Source organism: Bacillus rossius, chromosome 16, assembly GCF_032445375.1.
Source record: "Bacillus rossius redtenbacheri isolate Brsri chromosome 16, Brsri_v3, whole genome shotgun sequence".
Lineage (NCBI taxonomy): Eukaryota > Metazoa > Arthropoda > Insecta > Phasmatodea > Bacillidae > Bacillus > Bacillus rossius.
In genome coordinates, this window is record NC_086343.1 from 2,580,728 (window position 1) to 2,595,860 (window position 15,133).

Consider the following 15,133-nt stretch of genomic DNA (forward strand, 5'->3'; position numbering starts at 1 on the left):
CCCGGACGAACAGTGAGCTAATAGCAAGAGCAGCTTAAAGGTAGGTGTGTATGAATTTCATACTATCGCGAAATGAATATGCGAATTTCTTCCGGTTTCTACGCATGACCTGCAATTTTGAGATGTCACCTCATAGATAGGGACCGGAAAAATTCGCGGGTTCAATGACCTGCAGGATGAACTCCATAGTTACACGTACACTCGGTCGAAATGCCACCCACTCATTGGTTGCTGTCTTGTGAGGCGTCCCAACGTAGCAGCCTGTGATTTGTAAAACGCTTTGGTCGGGTGTTTCTCATTGGCCCAAGAGTCATCCATGTGAGTTGTGAGCCAATGGCAGAGGCGGCACTGAGGTATAACTATTTGTATTTTAGCCTGTCGCGAAATGAATTCGCGAATTTTTTCCGGTCTCTACTCATAGATGTGCTGCTGAGGCTCGGGCCTGCTGGGTTGCTGGCGGGTTGGTGGGTGGAGGGGTGGGGAGGGGAGGACAAGTCCTTGTGCCTGGCTGGTGGCGCCACCAGTAGCGCCACGCGGACAGTCGCGGCACTAGGTCTGTGTCCGCTCCGCCGGCCGCGCGGAGCTCCACCTGACACACGTGAGTACCCCGCCCTGTGCCATGGGTTTCATATCTCAACTACTTTCCATGCACATTTTCAAGTGGTCTGCTTATCGTTAGAGCCACGGAATTTTTCGCGCATGCATTTAGTCGCGAGCTAGAATGCCAAACCTCCACACTGTCTCACTGTGTTCATGATTGGACCGCAGTTATCTGGACACGCCCCTCCACACGACCGTGAGCCAACGATGCCCAGCTAGGAGAGAAGTAGGCGAATCGGGTAGTGCCAAATAACAAGGATAAAAATGTTCTCGCTAAGAAATTCAACCAATGGGAAAGTAAACATGGGTCGAGCGCACATTTATAACTTTGAATTCTATCCTGAGGCCAGAGGAATCCGCGAAATTTCCGGGACTCTACTTATCGTATGAGTACAGTACAAAATATCGGCAGTACATAGAGACCGGAAAAATTCGCAGATTCATTTCGCGATAGTCTGAAATTCATACACACCTACCTTTAAGCTGCTTGTGCTATTGGCTCGCTGTTCGTCTGGGCGACTCTGGGCCAATGAGAAACCACTCAACCAAAGAAGTGGCGAATCACGGGGGGGAAAAAAACAGTTGAGACGACTCACAAGTCAGCAGCCAACGAACTGGCGTTATTTTCCCGAGTGTACAGAGGACTGTGTAGACTATCCTGGAGGTAATCGAAACCGCGAATTGTTCAGGTCCCTAGCAGTACAACATACAATCACTGTGTCCAGAGAGGACCTATGTCGGTTACACCTCCCCCCTTTCCTCTCTTGTGAATCCTGCAGATTCGCGCGCCTCCACGTCTGCAGAGGGCGCAACCAGAGAGCCGGAGGGGGCAGACGGGGCTTATGGGCCGCTGCCCCCAATTTGGGGGGTGATCAACTGGCAGAGTCATTTCTGCTACAGATGTTTACTTGACTACCGTAGTGTTGGAACACAAAGAAAAAGTTGGAGGGCAGATGAAGTGAATTATTTGTAATATCGTCAAATATTTAAAAAAAAAAAAAAACTGTTATTTTCCGCATACTATCAAACTTACTGCGTATAAAAAAATAACTAAATGACTGCAAATAAATCTATTTAATTTATCATCCAATTTGAATCAAAAATATTTGGAATGGTAACATTTATATGTGATGACGATATGAGGTGTTGCCGGGAGAGGTTTTGGTTTGGTTGGTTTGGGAAAAAGAGTGTGGGGGTGGGGGGGAGAGTTGCCAAGATGAGTTCTTGCCCCGCGCGGAGGTTGGTCTAGTAGATAACTTGTGTCGGTTCCGACCCACTTGAGCTCTCGGTTGTGTCGCGGGTGTGTGTCAGCAGCTTCGTGCAGGCTGTCCACCAGTACCCTGTGAACCAGTCCAAGGACTTTTTCAGGACCTTTCAAGACAATTTTTTTACATTTTTATTTTTTACATCACAAGGTTATTTTCATGCCTGGCCTGTTAGGAAAATTGAACGTTAGCATCTTCGGCACGAAACAGATCCGTTGTTCGAAGGAGCGTGCCGGTTCACGAGTCCGGAAGCCAAAAACCTTTCCAGAGACAACTTACAAATGATTCGAGAGACAAGTTTCCGAATGCATATTTATTTAATATGCGACTGTAAACTGAAGTGTGTCGGGACACACGGCCGTTGGTTTAACGTGAAACGTCTACGTCAGCGAGTCGCTGTTAGTGTAATCTTCACTCGATATGTCTATCACGCTCATCGCTGACTCACTGATTCTGTAATGCCAAAGAGATATGTATACCTTGGAGACAAGCGTACCACGAAGGGAAGCCTACAACTCACATAGTTTCGGTTCCCTGCAAGAATTTCCGAAGATTTCCGAAGTTTGGCGTTTTGGTATTAACGCCACTTCAGCCGCTAAATCAGAAGTTTCCAATGAAAACAAGCATGTTGTGACTGACCTAACCTAACCTAACCCTTCGATTTTTTTTTAATTTCAATTTTTGAGAGAAATCCGAAGTTGCACGAACGTGGCAGGTAACCGAAACTACGTGAGTTGTAGGCTTCCCTATCACGAATCACAGATATTAGCCTACGCCATAGAGATGTGTGTAAAATAGAAAGTGTAAGTGTAACAATGGAGTAACATTTGAACGAAGCTACAGCTACGACCGCGCTGCTACCAACTTGTGAGCCACTGGTGGGTGTTCCGGGCCGCCCACGGTGTCGCGACGGGCCTGCCTCGGGCCAGGAGTGACTCCCAGACGGGAGCAGCAGGGCCCAGCCACAGGCGTGGAAACCCACGAGGCTTTGGCAGTCGAGAACCGCCACGGGAGTTTCAGCTTTGAATATATATACTGTATAGAAGTCGCGAGTGGATAGGATTTACTCTACGTTTTTCAGAAGCGTATGATGAGCAGCTTGGGAACTTCACCGCTGCAGTGCGCTGTCGTAACGCCCTGTATCGTCTTAGTTGTTATTTACACGTTAGAGCGCAGCGCTGTCGCACCGGTGTCATACCCCGCACCCCTCTTCCATCATTCACTGCAGCTGAACGTCGTTCAACGGGAGGGGGAAGGGGTGTTTGAAGAGTTCGACACTTGTCCGCTAGGGACCACCACAAGTCGATGCCCTAGAGATGGTGGCGATTGCGGCGGTGAATTAACCAACTACCTCAAAACCGTATTAGAAATTTTAACCTGGGCTGGCGACTTCTATACAGTATATACATATATTCAAAGGTTTCAGTCGCGTCTGCTGCTGCCCGCATATCCATTCCCAGTTCCCTTTCCGGCCGGCGAGGACGCCTGGTGCCGCCTGGTGGCGCTCGGTCGAAGCTGGGCCGAGTGTCGGCATCGTGCACCCTCTCCGTGTTCCTGGTGGGTCCCCCCCCCCCCCCCCGGACTCTAGAGCCGGCAGCAGCTGCGACACCTCACGCGACAGGAGTCAGCAGTCTGAACCACTCACGGGGCTTTGCAAGCGACGGTTGCGTCATCACTGCCACTAACGTCAAGAGCGGACATTAAAGATGAAAAAGTAAACATACGGAGAACAAGCCAATATCAACTGCCCAGGGACGTCGGAACTTTTTCATGAGTGGGGGGGGGGGGGGTGAAAATATGTATCACACTTACCTCAGTCCTAGAGTGGGGGATCCGGAAAAATTTGGAATTTTAGATGCAAAATTGTGCTATTTAATGAGTTTCCGAACAAAAATATTAAATATACCATTCCAAGAATTTGATGACGTAGTATGTATTAAATATGGATTAAAATATCGTGGGTAGTGATTGACAAATAACCTAACCCACGTTTGTAACTACTGGTTGAAAAAATACTACTAGGACCAAACATTTATTCTGGGAAAAGGAAGGGGCGAAATGCTACTCTCACCTCCCCCCCCCCCCCCGCCCAGCCATGCATAACAGCACGGGGGCGACTCGCCCCTGCTGCCCCCCCCCCCCTCCTGTTCCGACGTCCCTGCAGCTGCCGATGGAAAGATCTGCTCTGTCTGGACACGTAACAATTGACATCAACTAGTATTCTCCGTGTGTTTACGTCTTCATCTCTGTTGTTCATACCCATACTTGATGGATTTTTTTTTTCATGACAACCAGTGTAAACCAGTAATAGTGTATGCCCATGACATTATTTTTGGTTACTTTATTCAAATGCATAGCTAGTTATTTTCTTTGCAATCATTCATTACATCACTGCATGCCAGTTGTTCCATAGTCAACAGGACTAAAATGAACTCGAGTATCATCATAACAAGACAACTGTATCACATAGTAACTAAACTCAACAACAGGTTTGTACTAAAGTAATTGCATTTGTTGCAGAAACATGGTGACAGTGAACATGGACGAAACAGCACAACCTGCTAAGGTAGCACAGAAGAGTCTCAAGTGGCCGCAGTATGTCTCGTCGTTGATAGGTTTGTCTTCAGACAATCTCTCAATCACCCAAACAATGCGTTAATTTACTTTAAAATAAGAACACGTGAGAGAGAGCATGAAAATGTATGCGAATGTGTATACTATCGTAAGTTATACTGCGAATATTTATTTCTTGCTCGTTTCCCTCCAAAGTTAGTATTTTTAAATTAAATTGAGGATCCTTAACAGTGTTTCTGATTCAAACAACAAGGTATACGTAATTATTACAGATACCATGCAATTTTATTCGGACATATACTGCGTGCTTGACTTAACCACATTATTACTTCCATGTAGTAGTATATATGGTGATTTAAAACTTCAGAAACGATAGGTCAGACATCAGAAACAAGAGAATAAGCTTTAAAGGATATCAATAATTCAATGATGTTCCAATTTTAGGTCTAGTTATTTCAAGTTAAGCATTGCAACAAAAAACTTACTTTATCCAATATGTGGTGTACGGTCCACCTTAAACAGCACATCAACTATACAGTTTCTTAAAACAGAGAAAATATAACCGAGAGAGAGAGAGAGAGAGAGAGAGAGAGAGAGAGAGAAACGTGAGACATACCGAATCACAACGACCCCTGCTGTAAAAAATTAAAATGGCCTCTCGTGCAGACAAATATCAGTGAAGGAAATCCTTTATAGACTATTATTTGACTCTATATATATTTAACTAGCAAGCTGGACTAGCCAACGGAAAAAAAAAAACACTATATTCTTGACGAAGGCGTGTTCGTTGGGATGGAGAAAGGGGGGGAGTTGAAATGTGTGCGGGACTTCATTCATCACCTATTATCTTTTTAATTTTTTAACAATTAGATTATTAACTAAATGGTAACTGTTAAAGCTGCTAATATTTATATTCATACCAATATTTTTCTTATGTTTCGCTTGTGAAAGAACTGCACTCACTAAGCCATAAATTAATCATGTGTATGAGGGGTATCATGGGCGTAGCCAGGGGGGTGGTTTATGGGTTCAAACCCCCACCTTAGCACCAAATCTTTAATTAACTTCTTATTCATCACTCAAGCAAATTTCATATTAAAATTAATAAAATTTTTACCATTACAATATTTAAATTTAAGTACCGAAAACTGCTAAAATAGCACTATCTTACACCTTAAAAACCAAATTTTCCCGGGGGAGGACCCCCGGACCCCCCGCTTTAATACGGCGGAGGGGGGGGGGGCGCATGCTTCTTAACACCCCCCATACGCAAATCCTGGCTACGCCACTGGAGGGGATAAAACCATCGTTGTGTTCTTTTTGTTTTTAAACTTCAGCCGTCACAGACAGTGACCCGACTCGTAAAGATAAGGAGATCTGACCAGTTAATAGTACAATAGTAAAATACGCACTAAAATACATAATGCATGGCCAGCTAGATTGGATATATAGGGAAAATGTTTTACAAGCGTTAGGATTATATATATATTTATATAAAGTTTTTTTTATTTCAGATGTATGTAATATAAGTTGTAAAATAAAAACAGAACATTAACATAAAATACACATCCAGTCACCCTTGAACACAGTATCGGCTCGCGCGGAGTAACTGCAGTAATGTGACACCCACGGGCACACGCTGTGACGAATACGAGGCCTTGAGGATAAGAATGCGATAAAGGCCCGGAATAAAGGTCGCGGCTCCAACTCGCTCCAACGACAGTTGTCGCGAATACTCCGTTACTTCGTCCTTGTCATGCACAATTCCTTTCACGACTTCCCTGATTTCAGGGGTGCCCACAAGGGGGGGGGTAACGACGCAGACTGCGTCATTAAAATTTCAGGGGGGGGGGGGGTTGGTTGAAAGACGAGAAAAATGTATATATTATTTACATAATTATAGCTTCTAATGTGAAAATACGTTTCTGGTTCTTTAATAATTGAAAGGGATCTTGTAAATCAAATTGGCAACCCCCGCACTTTCCTCAACAAAAGCAGTTTGGCATCTGTCGATTCAGGATGGAAATATTACCTGATATGACCAAAAATTATTAGAAAATCAGTTTTAATTAATGCAAAATGTGATAAAATATAATACTAAAAAAAGTATAATATTATAAAAGAACTGAGTAAATCATTGAGAAAATGGCATAAAAAAATTCGGGGGGGGGGGGGGCCGCATCATTAGGTTAGAAGGGGGGGGGTGAGTCATAGTGTTTGGGGGGGGTGGGCACCTCTGCTGATTTCATTTGTACTGTAAGCGATACGAACATGTTTCTGATGTAAACGCATGCCTAAACGCTCGACCAATACATTTACCAACATCTTATCCCTCATTACAGTTTAATTACCTCTGGCCCAGAAGTTGCACTGTACGTGCAACATTTTTTTTTTCCGTTTCGTTAGTATTAACAATATCTTAAGACCAGAACATAATTATTTACAAGAGCTCAAATAAATCAATCAATTACAATTTAGGGCCAAAGGCTGAATTAATGGACTAATAATTAGAAAAATGCAATATAATATGTTCATAAAAATATCCAATGGATGTCAACGGCATAACGACAGCGTTTTATACTTGTTACTATGCGGGTTCATTTATTTCCTTCCTATCACAGCTCAGCTGTCAGTTATCACTCAGGTGTTATATCCAAAGCTGTAAATTTCCGCAAATAGTCTAGTCACGACTAGCAAAGGCTGTTTTTTTTTCTTCAAAACATCTCGCTACTTTCGCATACAACAAACAACACTTACGCCCACCTACCTCCTTGGAGACTCCTCAGCTGTTTACAGACTGCAAATAGAAGGTCCACTCGCCACACACACTCGCGAACTCACACCAGGTGCTAACATGTTTCAATCCACACTACACTTCATCCAGCACGTATTAAATAAATATTTTTGATTCACACTCTATTTACCCTTAATGTACCACAGTAAAAAATTATCTTTACTTTTACAAGGACATTTTAATTTAGTACAAATTCTGCCTTGCAATTTTACAAGTGATATCGTTTTCAACTGAGTTTCCCAGAATTTCCCTTGTAAAAGTACGTTTTGTTTTCTAAATAAGAAATAACGTGTTTTTTTCGTTTTTTTTTTCTTCGAAGCTACTCTTCACCCAGCAGATATGAAATGGTGCTATTTGGATCCAATCTAGTCTTAAACCTGCAGGTATTAAATAGCATCTGTTTGATCCAGAACAGTTCACTAGCAAGTACAAACTAGGTATCACTTATCTGACCCAAGCTACTCTTTACACGCAGGTGTACTTTTATTTAAGGGCTATTTTTTATAGTTTTAATTCGATACCTCCCTTGCATTTGCTGTTCTGCCGAAAATATTTTCAACAGATATTCACTGAATAACACATCTCTTCCGGCATATTCCCTCAATCGGTCCAAATGTACCACTATCATTCTTTCCCTGTTTCCTCTCTGGATGCGGTGGGTTGGCACGTGACCGAGAAGGGGGGAGGGGGGGAATTCCGGACCCTCCCTTCCCGGAGTTAAAAGAAGGAAAAATCAACAGAAAAGAAAACTGTAGCAACTTAGCTCTTTGAGTTTACAGAGAGATTATTATAGAAGTTTTTTTTATAATACTTGGTGGACTACGATAATATATTACTTCCCCTTTTTATCCCGACATGCATCGTACACAGAAGCAACAGGAGTTATTCCAAGTAGTCTGTATTTAATGCCGGTTTTCACACGTGCATGTCTTTCATACAAAACTAGTCATGTGTGATTCATGCATGTAATAACAGTTTATTTGTGATTACAATTTTGTTTTAAAATAAATAGTCTAATAATTGACTAAGGAACAAAGTATTAAATCAAATAAAAACCAAAATATTATGTAAATGCTCGGTTTTATTTGCTCAAGCAAAATCACTTAAATTTCTACTTATAAAGGTTGGAGTTCTAAAAATTTAATATTCCCTTGGACATAAAAAAAATTGTATAATGGTTATACTGAACCCACTCCTCTACAAATCTTGGCTACAGCACTGCGTTAGACCATATGATTTATTTGTTTCAACATTCACATGGATCTTCCCATGCAGAGATTTGGAAAAAAATACAGATGGAGCATTAGCCATTAGACATGAAGTCTTTTCCCCCCAAATTTTCTGATTATCTTACCAGTATAGCGGACGTTTTTTCTGTATCTGTACAAGGTGTTATATTCTGCTTTTTATTAACGACTGTAGTTAAGTGTTCGAAAGAAAATCAGATCAAAATATTACTGGTTAATATGTTTATATGCATTAAAAGTCTAAAACGAATCTTCATAACACTAATGTATTAATATTATTTTTCTTCAATTTTACCTCCGATAAAGATTCAGCTGATACATTTGGTAAAAAAAACGGTCGCCATATTGGTATGAGTAGTACATTGTAATCAGGGGCGCAACAACAGGGGGGGGGGGGCAAGGGTATTTTGCCCTCCCTCTGAAACCTTCAAGTGGGGGCAAACGTGGGCAAAGAAAGTGCTGTGTAATCAATTTTTAGATAATAAAACTGCTTAAATAGCACCATTTTCCACCTTGAAATACAAATTTTCCCGGGGGAGGACCCCCGGACCACCCGCTTCAATAGGGGGGATCGATGATTCTTTATAAAAAGGTACATTGCCCCCCCTTTTGTAAATTTAGTTGTTGCACCCCTGACTGTGATCCTCTTCGCCTTCTGGCTTCACCCTCCTCATCTATGCCCCATCTGCACGTCTGGTTGCCACGCCGCGCCGCTTGACGCCCAGGGCTCCCGCGTGGCGGCGGTCTGCGCAGGCGCGCTGCCCGTCTTCAGCGCGGGCACCATCGAGGGCTGGACCTCTCCCGGGGTCGCGCACCTGCAGCGGCCCCCCGACGGCATCTCCCCGGAGGACGCCTCGGTGGTCGTGTCGCTCGCCACGCTCGGGTCGCTGCTGGTCGCGCTGCCCGCCGGCTACCTCGCCGATGCCGTCGGCCGCAAGCGGGTGCTGCTGCTCATGGTGCTGCCGCACGTGCTGGCCTGGGTCATCATCATCTTCGCCAACACCGACGTGCGTGTCAGTTATTCCCCCCCGCCAAAAACGAACGTGCCTTTAGCAGGGCCTGAGGCGGCACACTCCTACCTCAAGAGACAGGGTCGTAGCGGCACGCTGGCCAGATCTATCACAAGCCCGCGGCCAGGAGAGGTATCTGCGTAGTACATACAAACTACCCCCACAGATTACCAAAATACCAAATTTATATGACAAATACGGTACAACAGCTGATCTCAGAATGGTTACTTTATCTTTAATATGTGAACACAAAAGTCACAAATGTCGGGAGCAGCACCACTATAACTGTACAGCAATACCGTTCTCCCACCAAGACGATTCCAGGAATTGTACTTCTGATGTGACTCAAGCATTAATTATCCCACTACGTGAAACACTGTGGAGTTACCATTGACTTGATGGGTTTTTATCAACGTTCGAACTCCCGTTCCTATTGTCTAAAAAACAAATAACTGATTAGGTGTATGTACTAGTTTCTCCCAACATTTAAATCAGAATCTAGAAGGTTTTCACTCGATAGGAGATTCCCATCCTCAAGTTAGCCCCATCAATCAATAATTGTTTAAATTGCACCTGAAGTAAACGTGAAGCAGTTACAAAACATCGTAGAGAGCACCCTTAGAAAGCCCAACATCCATCGGAAACATCTGTATAGTCATCGAAATGCCAAAAATGTTTACTCTTCTAGGTTTCCAACGATCTTTTGTGTTACTGAGGCCAAGGACACCCGAGTAGTTTGGAACATATTTTAAATTATGATACTGTGTATTGTGAATAACTGTGTCATGTCAATGGGCAACTCCTCTTTTTGCACTTTTAAATGTATTATTTAATATAGGTAGTGCAATTTTTTTCCAAGGATATAATTTGTGTTGATTTGAGTTGCATGACAGTTTTATCATACATTTTGTGCTCGTTGGAGGAACTTGTACCACCACGAAGAATTTATCAAATAAATTAGCAAATCCTTTTTTGAATGATTCTAGCAATGGGGAAAAGTAATTTAAAACAATTTTATGGACATGTGCCACTACTGACTTACAATACATGTCACAGAAAACCCTCAAGAAATCAAAGATAAATACATAAAAACACCGCGAAAGAGCTAAATTCAGCTGACGTCAAATTTTAAAATGCCTATAAGCACAGAGAATTCCATGGGAGGAATTTAGTTAGAAAAATATTACAGCACAGACAAACACGGTGGTCTGACAACGACGAGACAGATGCAAACAAGAACAGAAAACTCACAAATCAACAACCTTGGACAATACAGCGAAAAACAGACAAAACCCAACATTTATAGTAAATATGTAATCTGGACTGTACAACGACAATGCAGCGACGCACAGATGAACCCAGTGATGAAGCTAAACAGATATTATGGACAACTCAACGATGACAGCACAGAGAAACACAGTATGCTTCCTACGACAGTGTGTGCCTGATGACATGAGCAGATGTCAATTCCCAAAAAATCGCATCTGTTTTGTCGTGTGTTTATCTTTGTTGCCCATTTTTTGAGGTTTTCCTATGATATACTGTGTGAACCAGGTGTAGGTACATAAATTTGTTTGAAATAAACCAGCTCGTTAAACACAGCTATTTATATGGCTTTCTAAATCCGATGAATAAATATCCTACCATTTTGCATTGGTTCACTAAAAAGTCAAATACTTAAGTGTTTTTTATCCTTGTACATATGATAAACACGAAAGTTCATAAGCTCTGATAGGAGTACTTCCTTGACAACCAAGAATATGGATCCCTTTCTAATGAAATGCTAAGTTAAGGGTTTACCTCGCTAGGTCATGCACAGAGGCTTAAAGAAAAAAAAAACCTGTAAGTGGAATCCAAAACACTAGGTCATTCTGTGCTCATAAAATTTGGCATGATGAGCACTCGACTAAATGTTTGTCACTATTGTTGAAAATATTTTAAAGCCAGGAAAACTGCTTTTTATCGTATTAAAAATCCAGAAGAAACATTAACATATTTGATTTCAGTGTGATAGTAAAATAAAAACATGTAATTGGTCTTTGCGATGAATTAATAATAGATGGACACTAGTATTTTCCACGAAAATATTATGGATCTATATGTGTGTTAAAGCACAGTAGCATCCAGTGTGTTTCGTGATTGGTTGTGTTTCTTTCAGTTACATGAATACTGTCGGCACACTAATCACAACAATTTTTTTGCGGGAGTAAGAGTGTCCTAAATGGCCCAACCAAATAAGGCAAGAGCTTATCTTGCAGACAGCCACCAATCACAAGGAAGAACAGTCTGGCATAGACATGCCTTATTGCAGTCTAGTTAGCATCCACATTTTTTCGCGAAAAATACCTGTCCCTAATAATAAATTACTCAAACAAATTAAATAAATGTAAAATAAATAGATAAAATTAATTAAACAAATTAATTCTAAGTGAATTAAATTAATTTTTTTTTCAGGTTCTCCTACTGTGCTTGGCCCGTTTCATCTCTGGAGTCGCATATGGGGGTTCCCAAGTAGTAGTGCCCCTGTACAACGAGGAGATATCAGATGTGGGCATTCGCGGCAAGCTGGGCTGCTTCTTCGACTTCATGATGAGCGCCGGCATCCTGTACTGCTACTTCATCAGCCTGGTGCTCGACTACTTCTGGATGACCGCCGCCTGCGCAGTGGTGCCCCTCGTGTTCTTCGTGTTCTTCGTGTGGTTCCCGGAGTCGCCGGTCTTCCTTCTGCAGAAGGGACGCGAAGACGAGGCCCGCGAGTCCCTGCGGTTCTTCCGCGGGGCGAAGCACCTCACCAGCTACGACGAGGCCCCGGAGATACAGAGCATCAAGAACTACATCGCGAGCGAGTCCAAGAGCTCGTCCGAGCACACGTGGAGGACGAGCCTGAAGCTTGTCTGGGAGTGCCTCTTCAGCGGCGGGCGGGCGTCCACCCTCGCCAAGGCGATGAGGATCACGATATGCTTCGGGACCTTGGTCCCTCTGACAGGCATCAACCCGATGCTGTTCTATTCCGTCGAGATATTCCAAAGGGGGAGAAGCACCATCTCTGCGGATGTGTGCAACTTGATAACCGGAGTCCTCAAGATCATTTGTTCCTTGATAACCATCTTCCTTGTGGACAGGGTAGGCAGGAGGTTGCTTCTCTTCGTGTCCGCTGGTGGGATGATTCTGTCGATGCTAGCCCTATCGCTACACTTCCTGCTTTTGAACTACAACGAGTATATTTCGCACTTTGGGTGGATGCCCTGTGCTGCAGTTACCGCTTTTGTTTCCTCTTACTCTTTGGGCTTTGGACCGCTCCCGTGGCTCATACTGGCAGAGATAATACCCACAGGTGTGAAAGAGTTGATGGGGGTGGGTTTTGGTATCAACTACATTCTGCATTTCGTTATTACTATGGTGTTCATAGAGTTGTTAGGCACAGTTGGTGAAGTAGCGACTTTTAGTTTCTTCTGTGTGATGAGTGTCATAGCGATATTATTCGTGAAATATTTTGTTCCTGAAACTAAAAATAAAGCACGCGAAGTTATTCACTCGAATCTTTGATGAAACCATCAAAGTCGAGCGAAGTTAAACTATAGTATTATCAGCTTACTTAATCTGAACAATGAATACATTTGGACATTTTTAACCAAGTATCAAGTTTACTGATCAGAATTAGTTGCATACTGTTAAAAATATATAATTTAGCCATGATTGATACAAACGAAGTAATAAATGGAATGTTCAGAGCACAGCCATACAAAATATATGTTAACTTTGAGCTAAATGTTTCACTTAATTACTGAATTGGCTTGATCTTGTTGTGCTCTAAACTCTCCTAATATGTGATACTATAATACCTAGTAAAAAAGAAGTTTATTTAGTTCCTAGTAATATAAGCTATGTTGTAACAAACTAAAGGAGTATAATGTAAGTAGTCATAAAATAATTATAATACCAAATAATTGGACAATATTATAAAGTATTTCCCATGTGAATGAAGCCAAAAAAGTCAAAGTGTAGTTTATTTTTATTTCAGGTTGTATTAAGAGGAAAAGATTGAAACTTTTTTAATATATCAATTTTTACAATTATGTTGACGTCGACCCAAGTGTCTCCTCGGCTCCGTCAGGCCGTTATGCCTCGTCAACGTCCTCCCTTGCGATACGAGTGCACCATCTGTTAAGTGCGACGGCCAGGGACGCACCCGCGTGCGCCCTAGCATGCCAGTGAGCATCTTTGTGTGTGTAAAAAAGTATGGTTTTTATGTGTTTTTAAACGATCACGGGCCTCAATAATTGTATATATTTTGTAATCATAACTAATTAACTGATGTGTAAATTCGCTTTTTGATTAACGTCTCGCTAAGTTGTGTAAATAATTTTGTAACTTTTCTCAAATGTTTCGCAGTGCTAGTAATGTAATCGCAGCCTGACGTGTCGCGGGGTGGGGCCTCCCCTCCTCCACGGCCCGCGGGCCTCGGCCCGCTGGCGGGCGGGGAAGGGCAGTGGTGTTCAGGGCGCGATCAGAGACAGACGTGCACGCCGCTCCGCGCTGCTCACGAGACGCGTCTGCTGAGCTTGTGGTCCGACGACAGGGTAACTTCACGGGTTGTCGCGGCAGCTGTGCTGCATCCGTCGAGTCGCTCGCCCTGTCGAGTTTTACGAGTTTTACGAGTTACATCACCAGTCGAACGTCCTAGAACGCGTAAGCGCAGTTACGAACCGCCAAACCTTCGCCGTCAGTACGAGACTTTTACGTAACGGACCGCGCACGTGTTGCGCATCTTTGTGGAGCAACCTTAATCGGGGACATTGTTACGTGGGAAAATTTCCAGTTTGTGTCGGGACGTGTTAACGGACGGGACGGTCTTCCGGGAGTCTGGGTCGTCGCGGGAAGGGAGCTCGTTCCGCGACGGGTCCGCCAGGCTGCGGCAGGCTCTCAAAACGAAAATAAAAGGGGCTCGTGGAACTGTTAACACCGAGTTATCCTTGGAGCTGCCTACCATTCTTCCTTCTCACCTCACTCTCCCTCCAGATCCCGTATTTCCCGGTCCCGGCCACGTTGGCCTGGACCCACACCTCACCGACAAGAGCAGTACGGGCACAACAGGACAATTACGTAAACGGGGAATCAGGGACCTAAAGCCAAGGGACGTCAATGTGTTTATATAAGTTATTTTACAAATTAAATTATTTATGGTACAAGGCATATGCACGATCAGTAAGACCTTAAACTAGACCCATCTAGATAAATAACACTAGCAACAAAAATTAACTATAAGCAAGTGTATATATCTGTATACGATAACATGGTGAGGTACTTGGCTATAGAGTGTAATTAGCAAGGAGATATATAAACCCATGTGCAATAAATAAATAAAAACTAAGGGCTTTTATCAACTAAATAATTTATGTAGAGGATGATGGAATGTGAGAAATGTGTTAAAATAGCATTTTTATGAAACTGCTATTATTCACAATTTTGTACTTCCTAAAAACTGAGAGGTAATCCATTCCACCCAAAAAATCCCCAGCTTTCACCCCTTCCAAGATTAAAAATTAGGACTGCCCCTGTTTTTTTGGGAACCGTCAAAGGGCTTCCAGCTATTAAAACGACATATAAAAATAGTACGTAATTGACAACTAAAAATTTTGAAGT

The 15,133-nt window shown here is 42.9% G+C and overlaps 1 protein-coding gene across 1 annotated transcript; it reads left to right on the plus strand.

Annotated features, from left to right (window-relative positions):
- Nucleotides 1-524: 524 nt before the first annotated feature.
- On the plus strand, nucleotides 525-14,450 carry LOC134539977 (facilitated trehalose transporter Tret1-like). The gene is made up of 4 exons (XM_063382383.1): nucleotides 525-598; nucleotides 4,386-4,480; nucleotides 9,234-9,487; nucleotides 11,945-14,450. Exons 2-4 carry the CDS (start codon nucleotides 4,390-4,392, stop codon nucleotides 13,034-13,036), a joined length of 1,437 nt encoding a protein of 478 aa, XP_063238453.1. The 5' UTR covers nucleotides 525-598; nucleotides 4,386-4,389; the 3' UTR covers nucleotides 13,037-14,450.
- The last annotated feature ends 683 nt before the right edge of the window (nucleotides 14,451-15,133 follow it).

Coding starts and splice junctions, on each gene's coding strand:
- LOC134539977 (XM_063382383.1), top strand. CDS start 4,390: ATGGTGACAGTGAACATGGACGAAACAGCACAACCTGCTAAGGTAGCA. Junction 4,481..9,233: donor GTATGTCTCGTCGTTGATAG/GTTTGTCTTCAG, acceptor CGGTCTGCGCAG/GCGCGCTGCCCGTCTTCAGC. Junction 9,488..11,944: donor TCATCTTCGCCAACACCGAC/GTGCGTGTCAGT, acceptor TTTTTTTTTCAG/GTTCTCCTACTGTGCTTGGC.